We start from the raw sequence: 27,843 nt of genomic DNA on the forward strand, positions 1-27,843 counted from the left end.
GTTTTGGTCACTTTTGAATGCTGGCGGTGCTTTCACTCTAGTGGTAGCATGAGACGGAGTCTACAACCCACACAAGTGGCTCAGGTAGTGCAGCTCATCCAGGATGGCACATCAATGCGAGCTGTGGCAAGAAGGTTTGCTGTGTCTGTCAGCGTAGTGTCCAGAGCATGGAGGCGCTACCAGGAGACAGGCCAGTACATCAGGAGACGTGGAGGAGGCCGTAGGAGGGCAACAACCCAGCAGCAGGACCGCTACCTCCGCCTTTGTGCAAGGAGGAGCAGGAGGAGCACTGCCAGAGCCCTGCAAAATGACCTTCAGCAGGCCACAAATGTGCATGTGTCTGCTCAAATGGTCAGAAACTGACTCCATGAGGGTGGTATGAGGGCCCGACGTCCACAGGTGGGGGTTGTGCTTACAGCCCAAAACCGTGCAGGACGTTTGGCATTTACCAGAGAACACCAAGATTGGCAAATTCGCCACTGGCGCCCTGTGCTCTTCACAGATGAAAGCAGGTTCACACTGAGCACATGTGACAGACGTGACAGAGTCTGGAGACGCCGTGGACAACGTTCTGCTGCCTGCAACATCATCCAGCATGACCGGTTTGGCGGTGGGTCAGTCATGGTGTGGGGTGGCATTTCTTTGGGGGGCCGCACAGCCCTCCATGTGCTCGCCAGAGGTAGCCTGACTGCCATTAGGTACCGAGATGAGATCCTCAGACCCCTTGTGAGACCATATGCTGGTGCGGTTGGCCCTGGGTTCCTCCTAATGCAAGACAATGATGCTATGGACTGGCCCGCCCGTTCCCCAGACCTGAATCCAATTGAGCACATCTGGGACATCATGTCTCGCTCCATCCACCAACGCCACGTTGCACCACAGACTGTCCAGGAGTTGGCGGATGCTGTAGTCCAGGTCTGGGAGGAGATCCCTCAGGAGACCATCCGCACCTCATCAGGAGCATGCCCAGGCGTTGTAGGGAGGTCATACAGGCACGTGGAGGCCACACACACACTACTGAGCCTCATTTTGACTTGTTTTAAGGACATTACATCAAAGTTGGATCAGCCTGTAGTGTGGTTTTCCACTTTAATTTTGAGTGTGACTCCAAATCCAGACCTCTATGGGTTGATAAATTTGATTTCCATTGATTATTTTTGTGTGATTTTGTTGTCAGCACATTCAACTATGTAAAGAAAAAAGTATTTCATAAGATAGGATGTGTTATTTTAGTGTTCCCTTTATTTTTTTGAGCAGTATATTTTAGATTTGAGGTTCTTCAAAGTAGCCACCCTTTGCCTTGATGACAGCTTTGACATTTTTGGCATTCTCAACCAGCTTCACTTGGAATGCTTTTCCAACAGTCTTGAAGGAGTTACCACGTATGCTGAGCACTTGTTGGCTGCTTTTCCTTCACTCTGCGGTCAAACTCATCCCAAACCATCTCAGTTGGGTTGAGGTCCGGTGATTGTGGAGGCCAGTTCATCTGATGCAGCACTCCACCACTCTCGTTCTTGGTCAATTAGAGATTCACCAAAATGTAAATATTACAGACATTTATATATTAAATTCTAGTCCTACTTTATCAAAAGCCTTTTTTAAGTCAACTATGAATACCAGGCCTGGTTTCCCAGATATTGGGAACGTCCTGACCAGTAAAGGGCTTATTTGTTATTGTAGTTTGGTCAGGGCGTGGCAGGGGGTATTTGTTTAGAGTGTTTAGGGGTTTGTTATATTATGTGTTTATGTAGAAGGGGTATTTCTTTAGAGTGTTTCGGGGGGTTTTGGGCTATGTGTTTATGTAGAGGGGTGTTGGTTTAGAGTGTACCGGGGTTTTAGGTTTAGGTTCTAGGTTAGTGTATTCTATGTTAGTTCTAGGTTGTTGACGTCTATGTTCAGTTTATTGATTTGACCTTCAATTGGAGGCAGCTGTTTCTCGTTGCCTCTGATTGAAGGTCCTATGCATAGGGGTTGTTTTGTATGGGGTATTGTGGGTAGTTGTAGTTGCATAGCTTTGTGTTTAGCCTGCATCTGGTTCGTTCGTACGTTTTCTTGTTTTGGTGTTCAATAAAAGTGAAAATATGAGCACTCAACCCGCTGCGCCTTGGTCCAATAACTACGAAAGACGTGACACTTATATTATCTCTGATGTATCGTCCATGTAAAAAAAACCTGTCTGATTAGAATGAATAATGTCCAACAATACCTTTTTTAATTCTATGCGCTATACATTTTGCTAGAATTTTTGCAACACAACACTGAAGTGGTTTGCCATCCAACCTTGGAGTTTTCCCGGACTTAAAGGCTTTAATTTGGTAATATTTGGCCTTCATATGAGTCTTTCTGTACAGCTGTTATTTTTCCACTATTAATAGAAAAAAAATCCACACAATTATCTTTGGTTAGTGGAGATGGAGGAGACTGAAATGAAAACATATGCTTAAAGTACTTTGCTTCCTCTTTCAAAATATTGTTTGGTGAATCATGGGTGACTCCATTTGTAACAAGTTTCAGTAAATTCTTTTTAGTAGCATTTCTATGTTTAAGATTAAAAAATAATTTGTATTTTTCCCTATATTCCATCCAGTTTGCTTTATTTTAAAAATATTTTACACTTGATCTTTCTTGAATAAGTTCCTCCATTTCTTTTTGTTTTTCCTCTAACTTATTCTGTGCCTCTATGGTGCAGTTTTTATTGCTATCTGTCTGTACTATTAGTCATTCCATTTCCTTTGTTAATATGGACTCTTTTTTTACCTACATTGTGTTTGTTTTAGAGATGAGTACAGAATTGCATGGCCTCTAAAAGCACATTTAAAAGTGCCCCATACAATAAGTGGATCTGCTGTACCTATGTCATGTCGGAAAAAATCTGTTATAAATACTTCTGTCCTAGTTAAAAACAAGTTATCATCCAATAGGCTTTGATAAAATTTCCAATATCCTCGCCCACGTGGAAATTCTGTAAGAGTAATATATGCCAATTATTTGATGGCCCGACTGCATTCTGTCCTCTATCAACACTTTTTTTTTTTTACTTTTGGTGCCAGCAAGAATGACATAATAAAGTAGTCAAGACGACTAGCTTGATTGAGCCTCCACCATGTATATCTCACTAGGTCAGGATATTAAACCTCCACCATGTATATCTCACTAGGTCAGGATATTAAACCTCCACCATGTATATCTCACTAAGTCAGGATATTAAACCTCCACCATGTATATCTCACTAGGTCAGGATATTAAACCTCCACCATGTATATCTCACTAGGTCAGGATATTAAACCTCCACCATGTATATCTCACTAGGTCAGGATATTAAACCTCCTCCATGTATATCTCACTAGGTCAGGATATTAAACCTCCACCATGTATATCTCACTAGGTCAGGATATTAAACCTCCACCATGTATATCTCACTAGGTCAGGATATTAAACCTCCTCCATGTATATCTCACTAGGTCAGGATATTAATAAACCTCCACCATGTATATCTCACTAGGTCAGGATATTAAACCTCCACCATGTATATCTCACTAGGTCAGGATATTAAACCTCCTCCATGTATATCTCACTAGGTCAGGATATTAAACCTCCTCCATGTATATCTCACTAGGTCAGGATATTAAACCTCCACCATGTATATCTCACTAGGTCAGGATATTGAACCTCCTCCATGTATATCTCACTAGGTCAGGATATTAAACCTCCTCCATGTATATCTCACTAGGTCAGGATATTAAACCTCCTCCATGTATATCTCACTAGGTCAGGATATTAAACCTCCTCCATGTATATCTCACTAGGTCAGGATATTAAACCTCCTCCATGTATATCTCACTAGGTCAGGATATTAAACCTCCACCATGTATATCTCACTAGGTCAGGAAATTAAACCTCCTCCATGTATATCTCACTAGGTCAGGATATTAAACCTCCTCCATGTATATCTCACTAGGTCAGGATATTAAACCTCCTCCATGTATATCTCACTAGGTCAGGATATTAAACCTCCTCCATGTATATCTCACTAGGTCAGGATATTAAACCTCCACCATGTATATCTCACTAGGTCAGGATATTAAACCTCCACCATGTATATCTCACTAGGTCAGGATATTAAACCTCCTCCATGTATATCTCACTAGGTCAGGATATTAAACCTCCTCCATGTATATCTCACTAGGTCAGGATATTAAACCTCCACCATGTATATCTCACTAGGTCAGGATATTAAACCTCCACCATGTATATCTCACTAGGTCAGGATATTAAACCTCCACCATGTATATCTCACTAGGTCAGGATATTAAACCTCCACCATGTATATCTCACTAGGTCAGGATATTAAACCTCCACCATGTATATCTCACTAGGTCAGGATATTAAACCTCCTCCATGTATATCTCACTAGGTCAGGATATTAAACCTCCTCCATGTATTTCTCACTAGGTCAGGATATTAAACCTCCTCCATGTATTTCTCACTAGGTCAGGATATTAAACCTCCACCATGTATATCTCACTAGGTCAGGATATTAAACCTCCACCATGTATATCTCACTAGGTCAGGATATTAAACCTCCTCCATGTATATCTCACTAGGTCAGGTTATTGAAGCCAACATATATCCACTAGTTCCAATATATCCATGACATTCATGATTTCCTTAAGAGCATGAGGGTGATAGTTTGTAGTGTGATTTCCTTTATGGTCCATTAAGGTATTTAAAACCGTATTATAAACTCCCACCATAATAATAGAGTCTTGCTTGTAGGTTTGATACATTTTCTAAGAAGCATGTATGATCCTTATTTGGACCGTATAGATTGAGCCATATCTGTTTATGATCCAATAACATATTTAAAATCATTAATCTGCCTTGGGATCTGTTTGCACAAAATTATTGTTAATTAATCACCCCTTTTGAGGTTCTTTGCCCATGGGATAAGTATATTTTGAGGTTCTTTGCCCATGGGATAAGTATATTTTGAGGTTCTTTGCCCATGGGATAAGTATATTTTGAGGTTCTTTGCCCATGGGATAAGTATATTTTGAGGTTCTTTGCCCATGGGATAAGTATATTTTGAGGTTCTTTGCCCATGGGATAAGTATATTTTGAGGTTCTTTGCCCATGGGATAAGTATATTTTGAGGTTCTTTGCCCATGGGATAAGTATATTTTGAGGTTCTTTGCCCATGGGATAAGTATATTTTGAGGTTCTTTGCCCATGGGATAAGTATATTTTGAGGTTCTTTGCCCATGGGATAAGTATATTTTGAGGTTCTTTGCCCATGGGATAAGTATATTTTGAGGTTCTTTGCCCATGGGATAAGTATATTTTGCCTCCCCCCCAGTACTTTTTCCACACAACTTTATCTAAAATTGTTGCATGAGTTTCCTGTAAACAATAGATATTCTATTCCTTGTCTTTTAGCCAGGTAAATGCTGATTTGTCTTTTCTTATCTGCAAAGCCATTACAATTATAGCTTTTACAATCACCATTTACCGTAATGAGATACAAGTTTCAATTCTATTTGTCATAATATATGTTTGCAACCTTAGCATTAAAAAGTGACATAGAAATTGAATGACCATGCAAGAATGCCCACATGCAGGAATGCCCCGAGTTGAGGGCTGCAGTTGGACATGATTGGGTTCAGCGGCTCCAGAGACGTGCTCCGACCACCAACAGTATCATCATGTGCTCGCAGAAAAATCGGTAATGTTGCAGGAAGCATAGAGAATGGAAATAACGGATAAATGAATGCATTGTGTAAGAATGAATGAATGCAATGAATTGATTATTGAATGTTATCGATGGACACAGCTTTGTAGAACCAAAACATACACAGCCTGCCTCTGCTCTCAACACCGGAGAACGAATCGTTCGGGTGGCTGCTGCGGTTCGGCGAACGATCGCCTACTAGGCAAATATCCCCCGCGGCAGTCAAGCAGTTGGATTCCGCACTGAGTCGTTCACAATCTAGTCCGGTTGCGGCCGCAACTAGACTTCGCTTCCAATATATACATTAATAATCTTATTTGTACGCCTAGCAATCACAATTGTACATTGTTTGATGCACAGTTTTATACGTTTCAGTCATATTTGACAGCTCCAATATGCCCCTATGGTGAAGAGACGGCTTGTAGACTCATGATTCTTTTGACGTTTTAGTTCATTGTTCGCCGACACAATAATAGTCAGATTAATATAATTGTTCGATTACAACGTTTACATGCTTCGCTAATAATCATGTTTATATGGACACATCTGAAATCAGGTTACTGATGGCATACTGATAAATGTAGGCTCATTGATTTATTATCTGCCTTGCAATATATGAGAGAGAGAGCATGATCCTCTGTAGCTCAGTTGGTAGAGTGGCGCTTACAACACAACGATGGTGTGTTCAATATCCCGGATCACCCATACCTAAACATGAAATGTAAGTTGCTATGGATAAAAGTGAGGAAAGGAGAGAGGTAGGCTGAGGTCTAAGATCTTTTCAAATGCAGGCGCACCCACACCTGACTGAACAGAGTGAGAGAGTAATCAATACATCAGCTGGATCCACAGTATCTCACTAGACTGGCCAGGACAGGAACTGTAGTTGAGCTGTAAAACTGAGTTTGACTAGTAGTGATACACTGGATGACTCATAACCTGTGGTTTATATCCTCATCCTCAGGGAAGGTAGGTTTAGAGTCATGAAGTATTGTGTGGATGAAGGGCTGGTGGGTGGTGGTAGGGTTGAATATAGACATAACAATACAATACACATCTGGCATTAATGCCTAAGCTTTAGGGCATAACTTTACACGCGCCAAATAGCCTACACACAAATTGAAAAAAACCGCTTATGGGAACTAGCAGAAAAAGTTAAAGTAGATTCACTGAGGCAAAAAGGACAATGTGGGTGTTTTAATTCAATAAGAGAAAATATGTGTCATGGAGAGTTGAAATAAAGCGAAGGGAGAGTAATGATTTGGTGAAGTGGTAAAAGCGGATGATGATAGCCGTGCCTATGTTATGTGTGAAGATTGTGACCCACTGGGCAAACACAACTTTTTTTCATGTCATTTCAATGAAATGACATTAAAACAACGTAGAATAGACATGGAATTGACATCTGTGCCCAGTGGGGAGGAGCCATACACATTTGACAGTCACAAGACAGGGACTTCAAATAGGCCTATGGCAAGTCAAGGGGACTGTAGCCTACTGTTCTGATTGGTTAAACGGAAACTGACATCTGGATACTGACTGTTGTTCCATATCCTGTCACAGCCGTAATATCAACTCCTGCAGAATTAAGCATTTCTTCCAGTAAAATGACAGGCTACACCAAAGGAACATCGATTTATTACAATATTCTGATGTGCAAGGGTTTATTTATTCTAGGGCTCTGACCAGGGTGAAAGAGAATGAGGTTGCCAAAGTCAGGGCCGTCCGGAACATTTCATATGTAGTGGCTGTCAAAAAGGTGGAGGGAATGAAAGGACTCCATGGTGTTGGAAGATGGACATTATTGTGGACGTGGCAGAGCGGTTCCTGGGACTAAAAGATTTCTCAAGGAAGGAATTGTAATTATCGCCATAGCCCTCATATACTAAATCTGCCTTTGCTTGTAGAAATATTCAGAGAAAATGTGTGTGTGAAGTTGACTGTTGACCTGGGGTGTATTCATTAGTCGGATTCTGTTACAAAACATTTAGCAATGGAAACAATTTACTCCAAACTGAAAAAGTTTTGCAATGAAAACCAGAGTTTCTATTTTACAAATTCAGGTAGGTCCCTCCCATAGAGAATGATAGAGGCCAAACATTTTGCAATGGAATCTGACTAATAAATAAACCCCTGATTTAATAAACAAGTAAACTATAATAGGGTGGTGCCTCCATGAATTCCGGTAATCATGTGAAGGCTAGTGCCGGCCCTGGGGTTAGGGTAAGGGGTAAGCACAGGAGGTTGCACCTTAATTGGGGAGAACGGGGTATCCAAATAAAGTGTTACGCATCTTTCTCTTCCTAATAGCTGTAATTGCATGGATGTGTACTTTGACCTATTTGTTTTTCTGTTCTCCCTCCTTTCAGTCCCTCTGTCTCTCCGTGATTGCTGATTGGAAAGAGGTACGTCGTCAGTTTGAGTGTGTGGATGTGTGACTGTGGGTATGTTTCTTAGATTGTGTGGTGTGTGTCTCCCTGACTCCCGGCGACAGTGGAAAGAGAGGTGAGGCGCAGGCAGTGCGTGATGGACGCGTATCAGGAGGGATTAGTGGTAAAGATAGGCAGGCGTGTTCTCTCTCTGACTCGGCGGATTTCAATCTCTCTCTCTCTCTCTCTCTCTCTCTCTCTCTCTCTCTCTCTCTTCCAACTGTTTAAACTGCTAGTGTCTCATCTCTCTCCAAACAACTGACTGCTCTCATCTCCCATGGCTCTGTAATATCTGTGTGTGTGTGTCTGTGTGGGGGTGTGTTTTTATCTCCCTGTCTGTGTGTGTTTGAGAAAGTGATTCAGTCTCTCTTTCTGTGCGATGGCACTACTGCCTAAGGAGGCAGAACGATTCGATGGGCTATCTCTGCTATACTGGTATGTCCCTCTTTCAATTTGTTTTCCCTCTATTTGCTTAATCACCCTCTTCTTCACTCTTAATCTAGTTTCTCTTTTTAAGTCATTTTTTAAATTGAAGGGTGAAAATATGTACAGTAATTTACTTTTCGTCGCATCTAAAATTCTACTTCCTTTCACCTCTGTTGAGCCTTACAGTAGGAGGAGGTGTGTGCGTGCGTGTGTGTGTGTGTTGCTCAGAGACTTGTGCAGGGGAAGCAACAAGTGAGCCTTAATGTGTATGTTTACTTGACTGTTCTTTGCAGTGCTGTAATGAACGAGTTTAGCTGCACTACATATGTAGAGTTAGAGATGGAAGTGTATCCTATAGAGGGAGGTTTATAAATGGCCTATAGCAGCTGGAGCCCTGTGACCGCTCCTGGCCAGTCCTGTCACAGCAGGAGGATGAAGGGAAGACAGATTAGCCCGTATTAAGTGATCAGTTACATGTTTGTTCTAACTGTTCCGTCGCCACTCCGCAAGTAACTCACTACATTCTTATAAATAAAGGTGCAATTAGGAACCAAATAAGGTTATTGAGAGCAATGCCATGGGGGAACTATTTTAGTGTCTCTGAAGAACCATACAAAAATCCTCCAGGACTGGAATTCAATAGCCCTGCTGTAGGGTTTTAAGCTTATTTGCATATTTCCCAGGGTGCCTTTGGAGTGAATTTTAGAGTTACCAGTACCACCCATGACTGTGGTTGTTGCATTCTTTGATTTTCAGTCCTTTTGCCTTCACCAAGTGAGATCCTAAGTGAATATGTTGTAATTAAAATGTAATTTTAAGAAAAAACAATGCATATTTCATAATGCCTTCTTTTGAGGGCCTAGTTGTTGTTAACCCTAACCCTAATACAATGGCCTGAAACTCATACACTGGAAAACAAAAAAATCCTGTTCTTATGGTAGCTTATGGCAGTAAGTTACATTAATTACTCCCCCCAAAAAGTATAGTATGTTACCGTAAATTCAGAATAAACTTTGATTTAACAGTAAATTACTGTAAATTTACAATTTACGTTAACATACTGTACTTTTTTTTACAGTAACTTACAGGTAACTGGCTGCCAATAAATGACCGTAAAAACAATAGGATTGGCCAATTTGCTGTGTACTATGAAAGGTACACATCTGCAGGCTTCAATACATACAAGAACCTTTTAGAATTCTGAAGAACTGTAGATGCCACTCAAGAACCCCACAGTTAACTCAAAAGGTTATTTATCGGGCAAGGAACATTAAGAGCTGAGGAAGAACCATTTAAGAACCTTTGTGTTTTTTTGGTGTACAATGACTCACTCACTACAATGTCTATTGTAGTGTTTATTGATTGTAAAGGGTTATACAGTGTGTATGTGACACTGTAGGCTATATAAAACAAATAATACATTATAGTCCTTTTGTAGGCTACAGGAACAACAGCTGTTTAGTGATCTTGCTATGAGCCTTCGGAGTCTGTCTTGGCCATTTGTCTATTGGTTAGTGTAATCTCCTGGGCTAAATTTAGAAATGTGGGCTTTTGTTGTGAACGGGGATGGGGAAGAGTAGAGGACGGAGGAAAGAAGAGGACAATATGGGAGGGGAAATGGGGGAGAGGACGCAGAAATGACAGGAGAGGAAAGGATGGAAGGGAAGAAGGACAGGAGAGTAAATGAAAGGAGGTGGTAATGATGAAACGAGAGTAGTCAATAGGAAGGGAAAGAAGAGGCAGAGAGAGGAACCTCAGGAAACCAGGTCAGATCTTCCTAAAGCTGGAGTGTTAACCTCTTGTTGAACCCTTTTCCTCTGCTACTTCCATGGTCATGAGCAGGGCAGAGACGGGCCATAGAAAATACCTCTTCCCTCTATTCCTTCATGAACGGAAACCAGAGGTGGCATGTCTATTACGGTGTTAAGGACAGAGTCCCACTTGTGATTGGTCAAAATTAATAATATGTGACGGGTAAAAAAAAAAAAGTGAATATATTTTTATTTAAAGAAAAATATAGATTATATAATTATTGGTTTAAATGTTTTAAATGCTCATGAAAGTGCAGTAAATGTGTACATTTTCCTGTTTGAAAAATATATTGTTCAAAACAATCTGTTCAGTTACTTACTACTTTGCCCCTCAGTGACTGTCAACAGCAGCTCCGCCTCCGTGAACATTGCTTGAATTGTTTTACCAGGTATTTTCAGGGCGAACTGCAGCATAAATCATAACAGCACAAAGTAAATGGACCTCCCTGAGGCGCTAAAATGGGTATGTCTACCATGCATTCAGTTGTACAACTGACTAGGTATCCCCCTTTCCCTTTCCATGCCAATTTCAACTCTTTCTAAACTAATATCTGACTAACTCTGAAATATGAAGTTATTTCAGAATGAAAGTTACCTGGCTAGAAGATCATGCTTTGTGACAATATGTTAACTAGCTATCCCCAGTTAGATCATGCTTTCACTTATTGCATCTGCATGCTTGTTGCGTTCTCCCTGGTATCCACTAACCACAGCCATATTGTAAAAATTCATGAAAACAAAAATTAGCTTTTTGGTTTTAATTTAAGGCTAGGGTTAGGCATAAGGTTAGCAGTGTGGTTAATGTTGTTAGGGTTGGTTTTAAAGAAGAAGAAATTGTAGAAATAGGCTGGGTTTATGACTGTAGCTGTGGTAACTAGTGATGACCATTCTCCCTGGTGCACTCGTTTGTTCATGAGCTTGCTGCTCGTTCTAGCACAATCTAATCCGTTCAAAACAGTGGCAGCATGTACAGCAGTAGTCATTCGTTTTTTTGACATGCAAGATGGAAATAGGTGTAGTTATGCTGTTGTTCAAATTCACAGATCGCTTTATATATCTTCTCAAAGAAACTACCGGTAGTTCGAAAACTTGTCATCATATATCTGTCATAATGCTTTGCTGACAACGCCAACCACCTGGTGCTCCGGGTATTCAGCCAATCAGCGGCTGCCGCTGACGGAAACTCAGGAAACCAGGTCAGCTCTTCCTAAATCTGGAGTGTTAACCTCTAGCTGAACCCTTTTCCTCTGCTACTTCCAGGGTCATGAGCAGGTCAGAGACAAACATGCCGACACTCCGTGAACATCTGAGTATTTATATATAATTTTCCCATTGACATCAATGAAAGATTTATGCACATGCTTTAGTTACGCAGGGATCTGTTGTAAAAGCATTCCTCAACTCTAAATCGGTCCATAAGCTGACAGGGTGTTGGATGATGAAAGCTATAGGATAGCAAATGTGAGTAGGTCTGCTATGACAAGGCATGTATTACCTAGCAGTTTGTAACAGGCAATTATGACGCTACATTAGCCGTTACAGGTTAGGTACTGTTTGGCATAGCACAGAGAATTTTCAACCAACCTTGGTGATACTTCCTCAATTCTCGACTTGCAAGACAACCAATGTCTTCTAAACGTCCATGTCTAGTTGTCTAATGCTCCGTTATGAAATGAAATCAGTTTTTTTGCTTAATGAAGTAATCCAACAATGTGTACGACGCCATCTTGTCTATTTAAAATCTTCTCTCGTTGATTGAGACATCATCATGACATGCAGCACTTTGAACATGACAACCACCTGTCTCAATAATGAGGGAAGATTTGGAATAGACAAGATGGCGGCGTACAAATTGTTGGATTACTTCATGGAGCAAAAAATAAATTACATTTAATAACGGAGCATTTTCTAAATTCAAACAAACCCCCTGAAACTAGACATGGACTTTTAGAAGACATTGGTTGTCTTCCAAGTCAGGAATTGAGGAAGTATCGACAAGTTAAGGTTGGTCAAAAATTCTGTGCTACGCCAAACAGTACCTATCAGACAACTGGAACTGGAGTAATGGTCTGACCAGGTGATATTTGTAACTTTTTTTTTATAGACCAGGTCATGTTTTGATTAGTCAGCACATGTAGCAGATGTCACGATATGGCCCTTTGGGGTGTATATCGTGGCTCCCCCCTCTCTCACTCTCTCTCTCCCACCAAGTTTTATGACTTAACAACAGGTCATAAATTCCTGGCAGAGACTCTCTTCCCCCTGGTCAAGAAGAAAGAGAGAGGGAAGAAACCTATGGAACAAAGAGCTTCTCTTTGTTCAACTCTGTGGTGACGTTGTATTGATTAATGTGATGACTGCTGCTCGTCGAATGATTAACGGTTTATAATTATGTGATTAAAAGAATAAGGCAATTATTAACTCATTAACCTGTGGCACCATGGGAAAGTTTTAGCTTTATTGAGTTTCTAATTCCCAAATTAACTCAAAGAATATCAGAATATCGATTTTACAACAGTCGCTAATTGATCAATTTCCTCTACAGTCTCATTCTGAACGTCGCATAATCCGGGAATCTGCACAAACCCGAATCTCGCCAAATAAGTCTGTACCACACCAATTGAGTTGATTATTTATGCTAAAATGATAATAAAAGATACACAAATACACAGTCTAGGCTATTGATTAGAACTTAGTATGATAAAACAGGTCCCTAGCGGACCATCACAATATGACACATGTTACACAAAATGGGGAGAAAAACACACTTGGGTGCATTTGTCAGCTATGCTTATTTTAACCCTAACCTTGCCCCGAACTTCCGCTCTTATGGGTCAGAATATAATGATGTAATTACGTGTTGAAAGTCTCCGATGGGGTGTCTCTGCGTGGACCGGATTCCGTCTTCTTTGATGACGGTCCGTGTTCGGTTACCGGGTGTAACTCTCTGTTTCTCCTCACGATGTCAGTGTCCTTTCTCTTAGTGGTCTGTTTCCTCATTCTTGCTCTGAAAAGGTGTCTTCGGAGGAGGGCTAATCAGCCGTGTGGATGCTTCCAGCGCGGGAAGGAAAACAGTGTAGACACACGATTCCTTAGAGAGTGGTGACCGGGTGGTCCTGCTTGAATTCACCCCCTTTAGATACACCTACTCGTCCGTAGCATAGGTTGTTAAAGGTTCCTTTGTCTTCTTCAACCTCGTGTTGCGTTTTGGGTTTGCTGACCACTCAGACCTTGGCTGCAGCTCAGGGTCACTTAGTCTGATATGTTAATTCTTAACTCACATGTTTTATACCCTCGGGTCAGAAATGGACGTTTCTGCCTTTAGGGCAATTCTCTGGGCATATCAAGTTACGAGGCAAGGTCTGGATTTTACTTAGATCCAATTTAGACAAATACCTCCACATTTTATCTTTACAAAAACATTTCATCATTTGATCTTTACAAAAACATGTTTTTGTTATAACATCGTCCTTTAACTTTTAATAACATAACAAAAATGACATTAATTTTATATTTAAGTCATTTAAGAACAAATTCTTATTTACAATGATGGCCTAGGAACAGTGGGTTAGCTGCCTTGTTCAGGGGCAGAATGACAGATTTTTACCTTGTCAGCTCAGGGATTTGATCTAGCAACCTTTCGGTTACTGGCCCAACCACTAAGCTACCTGCCAGCCCATTCATTTTCATATTCCATCTATCGTCATTACCACCGTTGTGGCTGACGAAACATATTGTCCCAAAGTCCATTTATTGCATGTTAATGTTCTGAGGCCGGTTCACCATAGTGAGAGGACAAAGGAATTTTGTCTGCTGCCTTAGATTTACAATGGGCGTGAGGTGTCATAAACCCCCCCTATCTCCATACCTCTCGATCTCTTCCCCTCTGGTGGGTGTGAGAGATCTCGCTGTAGGATTGTGGTCCACTGTAACCTGACTCGAGCTGGCCGGTCATGACAACTTCTAATCCCCCCAAATTGGAGGATTAAACAATATTTATATTTTTGAGAATGTGGGAATGGTCCGTGGGTATGTAAAGAACAATCCTGTCGAAGTTGTTTTATTTTGTGACATCAGGAAGGAGGGTAGCACAGAATAATGGTAGCTTTGGAAGTGTACATGTCTCAGTTTTCTATCTGAATGTTGTGTAAATATATGATTGAATATAAAACTATTTGTGAGAAGATGTAATATCATGTTGGCCTTCTATACGAGATACTTGTTTAGTTATAAAGTTTTAACAAGTCAATGGCCACACCCTTGTGAGCCCAGACATCACATTAGGCATTATAGAACCCCCCCCCCCTTCTTCCACAGAGTCTAAAACCCACTTCCTTGAAAATGTACATTAAGTCAGAGAACGCCAGGACAGAGTCCTCACGTTGGAATGGCTACAATTCTATAGGCCACGGAGACCATACAGCTGTAGTTGTGGCTACACGGCTGGAAATTGTTAAACTCTGAAACTATCGATCACTAAAGAATAAGAGCAAATCTTAGACCTATAATTACTAATCTGCAGCTGGAAAGTACGTAAATCTAGTACAAGATTACCGACAACCGCAGAAGCATCTATTCTATGCAATGACCATCTGTAGGCCTAACGTATCCATTACAACAGACACTATCCAGAGTCGCGGAGAAAGCTACAACCACGAAAGACATTGTGACTTCTTGGAAAGTTAACCAGAGACTCTCTGATGAACTGACTCTCCAGCAGACGGACCAGCGATTCCAACAGAGAAGACAACAACGACATATGAGCGTAAATATATACATTGCAATTATTCTCGAATGAGCGTTCATGTGTAAAGTATTAGCATTTCAATGAATATAATTATCAATTGTGTGTAGTGAATCCATTTTGTCTTTCCCGCTCTCTCAGTCCCCACCCCTTTCCTTTGTCTACTAAGCCGTCATATCGGCATCAACAGCAAGGGACCTTTTCTTTGTATCATGTAGTAACCCAAATGTCTACTGTTTGTTCATGTAATTCTGTGTGATTATTTAGTTACTTAGTAAATAAATAATTAAGCCAATTTGTATATCGCTGATTCGTGATTTAGGCTAGGATTCGTACAGATATCCAAGGGTTTGCGATGTTCAGTAATGAACTGATGAGGTAATAATAATTAATGAGCGACTGTTTTGATAAGATATGAAAATCTGAAGAGTTATATTTGGGAAATTTACACTATAAACAACATTTTACCATGGTGCCCCAAATTCCTAGTTAATGAAAGCTACATGATTAGTTTAATCGCATAATTAAATTGCACAGACAATTGATTTGATAATATACAGTCTTTACATTTAATGATAGTCCAGACACGACACAAGAGATATTTGATGAAAACAACAACCTATAAGTCCGTGAACTGGAGCTTGATTCTGGTAACAGTACCCGTGGTGAAAAAAGGTGGTTTCTTTTCATGACCAATGTTGTTACGAACCCCTTTTGCCCTGCAGTCTAGGGGGGGATGGAAACGAGACCCGTAACATATCTCATGCAAAACACACCAGTGAAAAAGTAACAGTGAGAACGAAAAACCACAGACAGAACTTAAATCTACCGTCAAAAACTTCAGGTTTATTTCAAACACACGGTAAATGGGGTGTGGGGGAAAAAGGGGCTGAGCTGGACCCAAGGAAATAAATAATAAATATCCAAACAAACCCCTAAGCTAGTCTAGCCTGCTTTAAGAACAGCTAACTAACCAGAAATACAGTGGGTGGTCCACCCAGTTCTAACTAGGGTATTTATTTCCTACAGGTAATGTAGGCCCACGGGCGACTTGGCTGGTTATCCCCTTTTCCCACCAACAAACAGTCATACACCATAACAATACAATACTCACAGGCTAAAGCACAAAGTGACATATAGGTTCAAAAACGAAAGAGCGATAACTGCAGAAACAACTGATTGGGATACTTTTAAACCAAGGGAAAGGGGATGTGATTGGGTAAGGGAAAGGGGATGTGATTGGGTAAGGGAAAAGGAGCAGGTGTGTCTTCTGATTAGTGACTGATTAGGGAATGATGATTGCCACCTGTGAGTAGGGGAGAAGGAGAGAAAAGAAATACACACACAGGATACCTGTATCCATAACAAATGTCATCCAAGTAAAGCACAAATTAGTGAAAGGTCTGGCCGCCAAGTATACAGAACAGGTGCTGGGTAAATTGCACAAGCTGAAGGGCAATAGATTAAACACAGAGGTCGAGCAGCTGTTGGAAAAAGAAAGCCCCAATTAATGATCATCTGATAGGAAGTCTTATGAAAGCTTTCAAGTCAAGACAATAGTTGGAACCGCAGTACATGGAGAAAGTAAACAGCATACAGCCACAACTGTCTGGACCGCAGATGTACTGTTGTATTGACTGTAAAATATAATAAATGCTCCCGCAGTTTATTGTGCCAGAGCATTTATCAGTGTTTGGGTATCAGTGTTTGGGTATAAGTGCTGTGTATTTTTGTACACAGCACTTGCAAGTTATTGGATGTGCGTAAACTACATTTGAAATTAATTGTATTGACTGTAGTCATCCAATGCCCTAGTTTGAACCCACAGCTTTGTCCTCTGTTTCATCCTGTATCTGTCTGTTTGTCCAGAGGATTACCTCCCAGCCCTGTCCTGTCCTCCCAGGTCTGCAGATTGGCAGCAGTGTTTTCCAATACCTAATGCACCTGTTTAGACTGTAATTACTTTTTCATAATTGAAAATATCTAAAAGCGCTTTGCTGCTGTAAACCATTTACTCCCATCGATGACACAGCATGCAATGACTGACACACACACACTCACACACACACACACACACACACACACACACACACACACATAATTAAGGCCAAGAGTTTTTCCTGATCGCATGATGTGGCCTGGAAAACCTTTTGACCGTCCTCATACAATGTACACGTCCAGCATAATGGCATTAATTCTCAACAACAAATCTTTTCAGATTGGGTAAGTCCTTGGTTATTACTGTCATATGAAGCATTTTAATGCCGTGAATGGCTCAGAGGGAGATTGGTCTGGACAGCCTGAGCTGATGTGATGCTGCCAGTCAAAGTCCCTGTGAAGAGATGAGACGGTGTGTTTTTGTTTTTCCCCTGATGCTGAAACCCTGTCAGTCTGTGTCTGGCGGCTGCTTCTGACCCCACATATACTCAGAACGCACCGACACAAACTCTCCACACACACTTGCAGCCGCTCTGGAAGACCACACTCACCTCACACACTCGCCTCACACACTTGCCAGACACTTTGGTGGCTCCGTAGACCACACAGTCCCTACACACACACTCTCAGTCTCGGCGGCTTCTGACACATCTCATCCCAGCTCGTCTGTAAAGCCAGTCCACAGCTGGTTATGGAACATATTGGTGTGGCTCTGGGAACCTATTCTAACGAAATCCTTTGGACAATGATTCAATTACATCTTGAGACCGGAGATGAAAGCTCATCCGATGAACCATGTGGCTGTGAGAGGTGTCCTCTCTATCTATCTTCCTTCTCTCTTCCATTCTCTTCCTCTATCCGTCATGAGCCTTCTTCTCTTTCCATCCACGAGGAAGGGGTTTAAATGAATATTTATTCGTTAAATGGGTAAACATTGGGGTGACGTGACAGAGAAGGTGTTTGTGTGTTCCAGGACCGTCATGGGACCTCACGGCATCAACCGGGCCATCGAGAGACTGGAGTTCTGCGACTGCAAGAAAGGACTGGGTCAGTATACAACTTGACCTCTTATGTGATATGCATTATGAATGTATGTAGCTATAGTCTATATATGTTTTATACAGCTATAACTGGGGCCCAGAGGTTTCCCTGGTCAGATTATGTAGTCAAGGAAAAACTCCTGGCCCTAGTAACAAATTATTATTATTATAGCAAGTCGAAGGGCGATATTTCCCACCACAAAAAGAGCTGTGCAGTGAGCTAACGCACCGCAACATTCTAAATAGTGGCAACTCCGATACTGTACCTCGCAATTGCCCTAAAATGTACTATCTGCTTAATAGATTGCCCCTATAACCTTTATCCACTGGTGGTTCATATTAGGTGTTGCTTCTATCTCTTGTTCCTCATCCAGGGGTGAAGATCATCGGTGGCTACAGAGAGCAGACACGTGAGGAGTTTGGGATCTTCATCAAGCGGGTGTTACCGGGAGGGCTGGCTGCTCAGGATGGTACGTTACTTTCTGATTGTTGTTGTTTTTGGCTAATTTTGTATGTTGATAAATAACCTCTATTACAGATGACGATGGCAAAATGCTCTTTCTTATTCTCTCTTTCTCTCTCTTTCCCTCTCTCTCGCTCTCTTTCTCTCTCTCGCTCTCTTTCTCTCTCTCGCTCTCTTTCCCTCTCTCTCTCGTTCTCTTTCCCTGTCTCTCTCTCTCGCTGTCTCTTTCACTCTCTCTCTCGCTGTCTCTTTCACTCTCTCTCTCGCTGTCTCTCTCTCTCTCGCTCTCTCTTTCATTCTCTCATTCTCTCGCTCGCACTCTCTTTCATTCTCTCTCGTTCCCTCTCTCTCGCTCTTTTTCACTCTCCCTCGCTGTATCTTTCACTCTCTCTCTCACTGTCTTTCTCTCTCTTTCTCTCGCTGTCTCTTTCATTCTCTCTCGTTCTCTCTCTCTCGGTGTCTCTTTCATTCTCTCCGTTCTCTCTCTCTCTCTTTCACTCTCTCATTCTCTCTCTCTCTCTGTCTCTGTGTATTTGTGTGTTCCAGGGAGGCTTAGAACGGGCGACCTCATTTTGGAAGTCAATAATATGAGTTTAGGAGGAGTAACCAATGAGAGGTAGGTCATTAGTGCACAGTGGTAGACTCGGCCATAATCAGGTCATGTGAGTTTAGTCGTTTGTTAATCATTCGTTAGCCATTAGGTCTTCTGAACCTAAGGTGGGAAGGATGCTATGCAAAGTATGTTACATTGGTGTTTGTCTTTCAACTCAGGAGTAATACTTGAATGCCACACATTGAATTAAAAAACAACAGTTCTCTACATAGAGGTGACTAGAGGTCGACCTCTAGAGGCGACAATGACTGAAGGTGTTATGTCAGTTCCATAACCATGTTCTGTGTATCCCAAATGGCACCCTATTCCTTATGGGCCCTGGTCAAAAGTAGTGCACCCTATTCCCTATGGGCCCTGGTCAAAAGTAATGCACCCTATTCCCTATGGGCCCTGGTCAAAAGGAGTGCACCCTATTCCTTATGGGCCCTGGTCAAAAGTAGTGCACCCTATTCCCTATGGGCCCTGGTCAAAAGTAGTGCACTATAAAGGGAATAGGGTGCCATTTGGGACGTATAATTTCCTGAACCCGGGTGTAGTGCTCTCCTCTCTCCTGTGGTCCTATAGGGCGGTGGATATCCTCCGGTCAGCGTCAGCCTCCAATCACATGTCTCTGATGGTTGCCAGAGACGATGAAAGCAGGTAGCCAAGCCTGACTTTATTTAAAAGGAAATTCCACCAGTTTTCAACCTCATCTCCAGCACAATACCAGTGTCTACATATGTGACAACAGCGCTTTATAGAAAATTAAAAAAATGTAAAGTAAAACAAATTCTGCCCGATGACGATATTTTAAAAACAGTGATTTTCAAACACTATGAGATTCGCGGTGTTGTGGGCAGAGAGAAGATACATTTTCTCTGGCTAGAAACTCATTGCAGGTTTTGAAAATCACTGTTTTTCTTTTTAAGTTTTAATCCTAACCTGTCAAGTCACAGAGGCATTTTTAGGACCTTTCTTCTCTTTTTAACCACAGAACATAGAAAATAGGCTGTTTTCACATAATATAGACACTGTTATGGTGCTGGAGATAATGACTAGGAGGTTGAAAAGTGGTGGAATTGCCCTTTTACATGTATTTTATTATTTTATCAGAAGTTTCGCCTTTCTTAGTCTTGTTTGATTTGGTATATGATTATTATATATTATATACAGTACCAGTCATAAGTTTGGACACACCCACTCATTCAAGGGTTTTTCTTTATTTTATTATTTTCTCATTGTAGAATAATAGTAAAGACATCAAAACTATGAAATAACACTAGAAGTGTTAAACAAATCAAAATATATTTTATATTTGAGATTCTTCAAAGTAGCCACCCTTTGCCTTGATGACAGCTTTGCACACTCTTGGCATTCTCCCAACGTTTTGACTGGTACTGTACAGATTTTATTTATTTATTTCCAAACTACTTGGGAGTCAAATATTGCAATATGAAAGTGTATCGATTTATTCCCCCATCACTATTAGACTAGGGCTACGTACGTTTGTGTGTAGCCTACGTATGGTAGTGTGCACTACGTCAGAGCACTACATTGTTGTCACCGAACAAGGGTAGACACGGTTAGGAGCTGAGTGGTAACAAGCCCCTTGATTTGATTTTGATTAAAATAAAACAATCTGGTCACTACAGTAAGAACATTAAGGACTTTGGTTTGTGTTTGCTCAGAAATGGACACTATTCTAATAATGTAATATAATAATAATGTATTATATATCATGTATATCATTTATTAGGAATATTCTATTCCTAACCCGGAGCCCTGGCCGAAAGTAGTGCACTATATAGGGAATAGGGTGACAGAAACAGAGAGCCTTGGGGAAGCTTTAGGGAACATAGGTTGAGTGTTGTGTAACAGTGTTTGAGGCTGTATCAGATGTTTAGATTCAGAAAACTGCTTATTAGAGGACAGAGAAAGCACACTCATTCATAGCTGTGAGGGTGTTTCCTTCTGACCTCAGTCAGCACAGGAAGCCGTCTGTCATGGTAGAAACATGAAGTAACACAACCCCAGTTAACCCCTGTGTGTGGAGGGTGTTTTAAAAAAAATCGATTACATTCAACACATTTTCCAGCGTACTTCAAAGTATACACTGAGTGTACAAAACATTAGGAACATCTGCTCTTTCTATGACAGACTGACCAGGTGAATCCAAATGAAAGCCATGATCCATTATTGATGTCACCTGTTAAATTCCCTTTAATCAGTGTAGATGAAGGAGAGGAGACAGGTTAAAGATGGATTTTTATGCCTTGAGACAATTGAGACATGGATTGTGTATGTGTGCCATTCAGAGGGTGAATGGACAAGACAAAAGATTTAAGTGCCTTTGAACGGGGTATAGTAGTAGGTGCCAGGAGCACTGGTTAGAGTCTGACCTGGCACAAGATGGGGCGAAATCTGTCCGTGATAAAACGCTGCTCTACTTTCTTGACATAACAATCAACTAAACAAGTCCTACAGGCCCTAGTTTTATCACACCTGGATTACTGCCCAGTTATATGGTCAAGTGCCACAAAGAAGGACAAACTACAGTGGCCCTGAACAGAGCAGCAAGGCTGGTCCTTAAATGTACACAGAGAGCTAACATCAATGACATTCATGTCAATCTCTCCTGGCTCAAAAAAGAGAAGAGATTGACTGCATCACTACTGGTCTTTGTGAGAGGTGTTGACATGTTGACAGCACCAAGCTGTCTGTTCAAATAACGAGCACACAGCTCAGACACCAATACATACCCCACAATACATGCCATGAAGAGACACACACACACACACACACACACACACACACACACACACACACACACACACACACACACACACACACACACACACTGTAATATTGTACATTTTATATTGTAAATGTTTCATATTTGAGTAATAATGTCTAATGTGATGTATTGATGTGTTCTGTTAATGTTTTAATTATGTTAATCCTAATGGGGATCCTAATAAATACTAAATCAAGACTTGATCTGAAGGCAGAGGTGCTCTGAAATAGAGAGAGACGTTTCAGCTTGAAGCCTTCTTCAGTGTGTAGGTACACATCTTTTTCATTCAAACAGCATTTGTAGGGAACACAAGGGAGCAACCGATGAGCAGCAGGTACTTCTAATCAGGGTATACACTCATCTGCCAATCAGGGATGGCTTCATTTATACACTGGGTACATTTAGACACTGGGTACATTTAAACACTGGGTACATTTAAACACTGGGTACATTTAGACACTGGGTACATTTAGACACTGGGTACATTTAGACACTGGGTACATTTAAACACTGGGTACATTTAGACACTGGGTACATTTAGACACTGGGTACATTTAAACACTGGGTACATTTAAACACTGGGTACATTTAAACACTGGGTACATTTAAACACTGGGTACATTTAGACACTGGGTACATTTAAAACATTTAAACACTGGGTACATTTAGACACTGGGTACATTTAGACACTGGGTACATTTAGACACTGGGTACATTTAAACACTGGGTACATTTAAAACATTTAAACACTGGGTACATTTAGACACTGGGTACATTTAGACACTGGGTACATTTAGACACTGGGTACATTTATACACTGGGTACATTTAGACACTGGGTACATTTAAACACTGGGTACATTTAAAACATTTAAACACTGGGTACATTTAAACACTGGGTACATTTAGACACTGGGTACATTTAAAACATTTAAACACTGGGTACATTTAAAACATTTAAACACTGGGTACATTTAAACACTGGGTACATTTAAAACATTTAAACACTGGGTACATTTAAACACTGGGTACATTTAAAACATTTAAACACTGGGTACATTTAAACACTGGGTACATTTAGACACTGGGTACATTTAAAACATTTAAACACTGGGTACATTTAGACACTGGGTACATTTAAACACTGCCCAAAAATCCTCTGGGACTCTAGTCCTCCTAACTGCTGAGGAAAGGCGTCTGTCCTGTGTACTCTACTCTCTCCTGTCAGGTCTCACCCCGTCTTGTACACCGGGCCTAACATAAAGTGACCTGGCACTCTGCTGGCCCCTGTGCTTTTCACGGTTTGTCAGCCCGGTCACACACTACGGTCCAACGGATGGACAGCCAGACGAATACAGGCTGACATATTAAGAAGACTGTCTGTCTGTCCATCCGTCCATCTTTCATCTGCTGTTTGTTCTGGTTGTGTTTCAGATTATTTTGTGCCCAATAGAAATTACTGGTAAATAATGTAGTGTGTAATTTTGGAGTCATTTTTATTGGGAATAAGAATAGAATATGTTTCTATACACTTCTACCTTAATGTGGATGCTACCATGTTTACGGATAATCCTGAATGAATCGTGAATAATGATGAGTGAGAAAGTTATAAACGCACAAATGTCAGGCCCTCAAGACATGCTAACCTCTCACCATTACAATAACAGGGGAGGTTAGCATTTTATATCATACCACCAAGACATGCTAACTTCTCACCATTACAATAACAAGGGAGGTTAGCATTTTATATCATACCACCAAGACATGCTAACCTCTCACCATTACAATAACAGGGGATGTTAGCATTTTATATCATACCACCAAGACATGCTAACCTCTCACCATTACAATAACAGGGGAGGTTAGCATTTTATATCATACCCCCAAGACATGCTAACCTCTCACCATTACAATAACAGGGGAGGGTAGCATTTTATATCATAACCCCAAGACATGCTAACCTCTCACCATTACAATAATAGGGGAGGTTAGCATTTTCGGGGGATATGATATTTGTGCGTCTAACTTTCTCCCTCATCATTATTCACATTTTTTGGGGGGGATTATTCGTAAACATGGTAGCATTCACATTAATGTAGAAGTGTATAGAAACATATTCTATTCTTATTCCCAATAAAAATGACTCCAAAATTACACATTACATTATTTACCAATAATTTCTATTGGGCACAAAATAATCCGGAACGCAACCAAAACAAACAGCAAAGGCATCAAACCAATTTGTTGAGTCACAAGCTTGATGTAGTCATTGCGTGTTATGAATATGGGACCAAATACCTAACTTTTTACTACTTTAACATACAATGGAATTTGTCCCAATACTTTTGCTCCTCTATAATGGGGGGGACTATGTACAAAAAGTGCTGACAATTCTAAACGCTTCCTCCGACATGAATGAAAATACCCTCAAATTAAATCTGACAGTCTGCATGTTATATTATTATATTATTAAATTATATTATGTTATTACGAATCCAAAGTGCTGGAGTAGAGAACCAAAATCACAAAAAACATAATTGCCCCAATACTTTTGGAGCCCACTGTACAGTATAACCCTAACCCTATAAATGGCAGACTGATTCCCAGACCAGACAGTTGGGGCCAAAAGGCCAATCCTTCTTTCTAAGACATACTTAGGACTCTTTACCTGAACACATAACACAGTAGACTCTTTACCTCGAGATTAAACCGGATTAGCATCCTGATCTAGCTCAAATAATCCTAATCTCAACTGCTAACAAAGAAGCCACTTTTAATGGGTCTCCTCCTTTCAGATGTCACTTGAAATCAATGTGTGTGTGTGACCATGGGAGGGAGACAGAGCTCTACTGTACTGTTTCTCTGAGGAAGTTGACTGTGTTGTCTGTCTGTCTGTCTGTCTGTCTGTCTGTCTGTCTGTCTGTCTGTCTGTCTGTCTGTCTGTTTGTCTGTTTGTCTGTTTGTCTGTCTGTCCTCCAGGCGGGAGTTCATTGAGTTGATGAATAAGTATGGCTCCCACAGCAGTTTTAAAGGAAGCTCAGGGAGGGTCTCCCCTACACAGCTCTCTACAGGTGAGTTTCTGTACCTAGGACCATTGCATCCCAAATTGCATCCTATTCCCTATTTAGTGCACTACTTTTGACCAGGGCCCTATATAGGGAATAGGGTACAATTTGGAACTCACACACTTGACCTAGGACCTGGTTATCCCCCCTTCCCCCCCTCAACTGCATGTAGCTAACACTAGTCTATTAACCATTATCTTCCTAATTTCCCTTTCACACCCATCCTAATTCTCATCCATATTCCCTATCACAGCCCTCCTAAATCACATCCATAATCCCTTTTACACCCCTCCTAATTCACATCCATAATCCCTTTTACACCCCTCCTAATTCGCATCTATAATCCCTTTCACACCCCTCCTAATTCACATCCATATTCCCTATCACACCCCTCCTAATTCACATCCATAATCCCTTTTACACCCCTCCTAATTCGCATCTATAATCCCTTTCACACCCCTCCTAATTCACATCTATAATCCCTATCACACCCCTCCTAATTCACATCCATAATCCCTTTCACACCCCTCCGAATTCGCATCCACATTCCCTTTCTCACATTCAAATTCAATAATAAAATAATGTATAATAATAATATAAATTGCTAGTAAATAATAATAGAGGAAGGAACTTGAAACTCTCGACTCACTCCACTACAGCCCCGTCGATGGGGCGTTTGGCCCTCCTTTTCCTGTAGTCCACGATCAGATCCTTTGTCTTGCTCACATTGTTGTCCTGGCACCACACTGCCAGGTCTATGACCTCCTCCTTATAGGCTGTCTCATAGTTGTCGGTGATCAGGCCTACCACTGTTGTCGTCGGCAAACTTAATGATGGTGTTGGAGTCGTGCTTGGCCACGCAGTCATGGGTGAACAGGGAGTACAGGAGGGAACTAAGCATGCACCACTGAGGGGCCCCCGTGTTGAGGATCATCCTGGCAGATGTTGTTGCCTACCCTTACCAGCTGGGGGCGTCCCGTCAGGAAGTCCAGGATCCAGTTGCAGAGGGAGGTGTTTACTCCCAGAGTCCTTATCTTAGTGATGAGCTTTGTAGGCACTGTTGAACGCTGAGCTCTAGTCAATGAACAGTATTCTCACATAGGTGTTCCTTTTGTCCGGGTGGGAAAGGGCAGTGTGGATTGCGTCATCTGTGGATCTGTTTGGGCAGTATGCAAATTGGAGTGGATCTAGGGTTTCCGGGATGATGGTGTTAATGTGAGCCATGACCAGCCTTTCAATGCACTTCATTGGTACCGACGTGAATGCCACGGGGCTGTAGTCTTTTAGGCAGGTTACCTTCGCTTTCTTGGGCACAGGGACTATGGTGGTCTGCTTGAAACATGTAGGTATTACAGACTCAATAAGGGAGAGGTTGAAAATGTCAGTGAAGACACTAGTTCTGAGTACACATCCTGGTAATCCGTCTGGCCCCGCGGCCTTATGAGTGTTGACCTGTTTAAAGGTCTTGTTGTCCTGTTTAAAATACATCATGCACCAGCTGTCATTGACAAATAGATACATACCCCCACCCCTTGTCTTACCAGACGTAGCTGTTCTGTCCTGCCGATGCACGGAAAACCCAGCCAAAGTTCAGCCACGACTCGGTGAAACATAAGATATTCAAGTTTTTTATGTCTCGTTGGTAGGATAGTCTTGAACGGAGAGCATCCAGTGATTGCACATTGGCCAATAGAATGGATGGTTGAGGCGGGTGACCCACTCTCCGACGAATTCTCACACAAGGCACCCAGACCTCCACCCTTTGTATTTCCGTCTTTTCTTCACGTGACTGACAGAGATTTGGGCCTGGTCTCTGAGAAGCAGTATATCCTTCGCGTCGGACTCATTAAAGATTTTTTTTTGTCCAGTTCAAGGTGAGTAATCGCTGTTCTGATGTCCAGAAGTTTTTTTTCGGTCATAAGAGACAGTAGCAGCAACATTATGTACAAAATAGGTTACAAACAATGCAAGAAATATATTTTAAAAAATAGCACAGCTCGTAAACAGTCAGCCACCCCCTCCGGCGTCATTAACACTAATACTACAACGATCCCTACTACTACCATTAGCACTAGAAGCATTTCTACCTCTAATATTGATACCTACTAAAACTATAATTAAGTTATAACTGTCATCCTCAACATTACATCAGTACTGCAACTACCATCATCATTACTTCTACTACCACCATCACCACCATCATTAAACTACTACTGTTACCATCACCCAACTACCCGTACCACTATTATTTGGAATAATAATCAATAATACTAATATTAATAGTAATAACAATAATACTAATAATAAGTAAGTTACTGCTTATTATTGTTCAGTGTCAGGCTATGGCAGGCAAATACATATTTGTCTACAAAAGGAGCCATTGCTCGCTCCTTCACCCATAAGTATTTTTTTGTTTTTCCTCTGGGTTTAATCAGATAAAACTTGGAATAAATGTAGTAATTTCTGCAAACAGTTCATCTGTTGATGAGTAATATTTCTCAGAGTAAAGGAGAAAGTGCATCTCTATCTCTGCCTTGCCTGTCGTGAAGTGACCACCTACACGCTCCTCTTTGGGTTGCCATGTCTTTTTATGTCTGCCGGTTTCAATTGCCAATCGGTGGTCACTCAGCCTGTACTTGGTAAGGATCTGTCTCTGCCAGGTGGTCACTCAGCCGGTACTTGGTAAGGATCTGTCTCTGCTTCGTATCTCTGACAGAGAATAGATAATCAGCCAAATCATATTCTCTGTTTAGGGCCAGATAGCAATTTAGTCGGCTTTGGGATTTAGTTTAGTTTTTTTTCAATGTTGTAAAT

At 41.2% G+C, this 27,843-nt stretch overlaps 1 protein-coding gene across 1 annotated transcript; it reads left to right on the plus strand.

Annotated features, from left to right (window-relative positions):
• Positions 1-8,409: 8,409 nt before the first annotated feature.
• On the plus strand, positions 8,410-26,680 carry LOC115200886 (discs large homolog 1-like protein). The gene is made up of 7 exons (XM_029764002.1): positions 8,410-8,592; positions 18,050-18,123; positions 18,491-18,586; positions 19,126-19,195; positions 19,757-19,831; positions 24,944-25,035; positions 26,676-26,680. The coding sequence occupies exons 1-7, from the start codon at positions 8,537-8,539 to the stop codon at positions 26,678-26,680; spliced, it is 468 nt and encodes a 155-aa protein (XP_029619862.1). The 5' UTR covers positions 8,410-8,536.
• Positions 26,681-27,843: the final 1,163 nt, after the last annotated feature.

The sequence above is a fragment of the Salmo trutta genome, chromosome 10 (genome assembly GCF_901001165.1).
Source record: "Salmo trutta chromosome 10, fSalTru1.1, whole genome shotgun sequence".
Classification (NCBI taxonomy): domain Eukaryota; kingdom Metazoa; phylum Chordata; class Actinopteri; order Salmoniformes; family Salmonidae; genus Salmo; species Salmo trutta.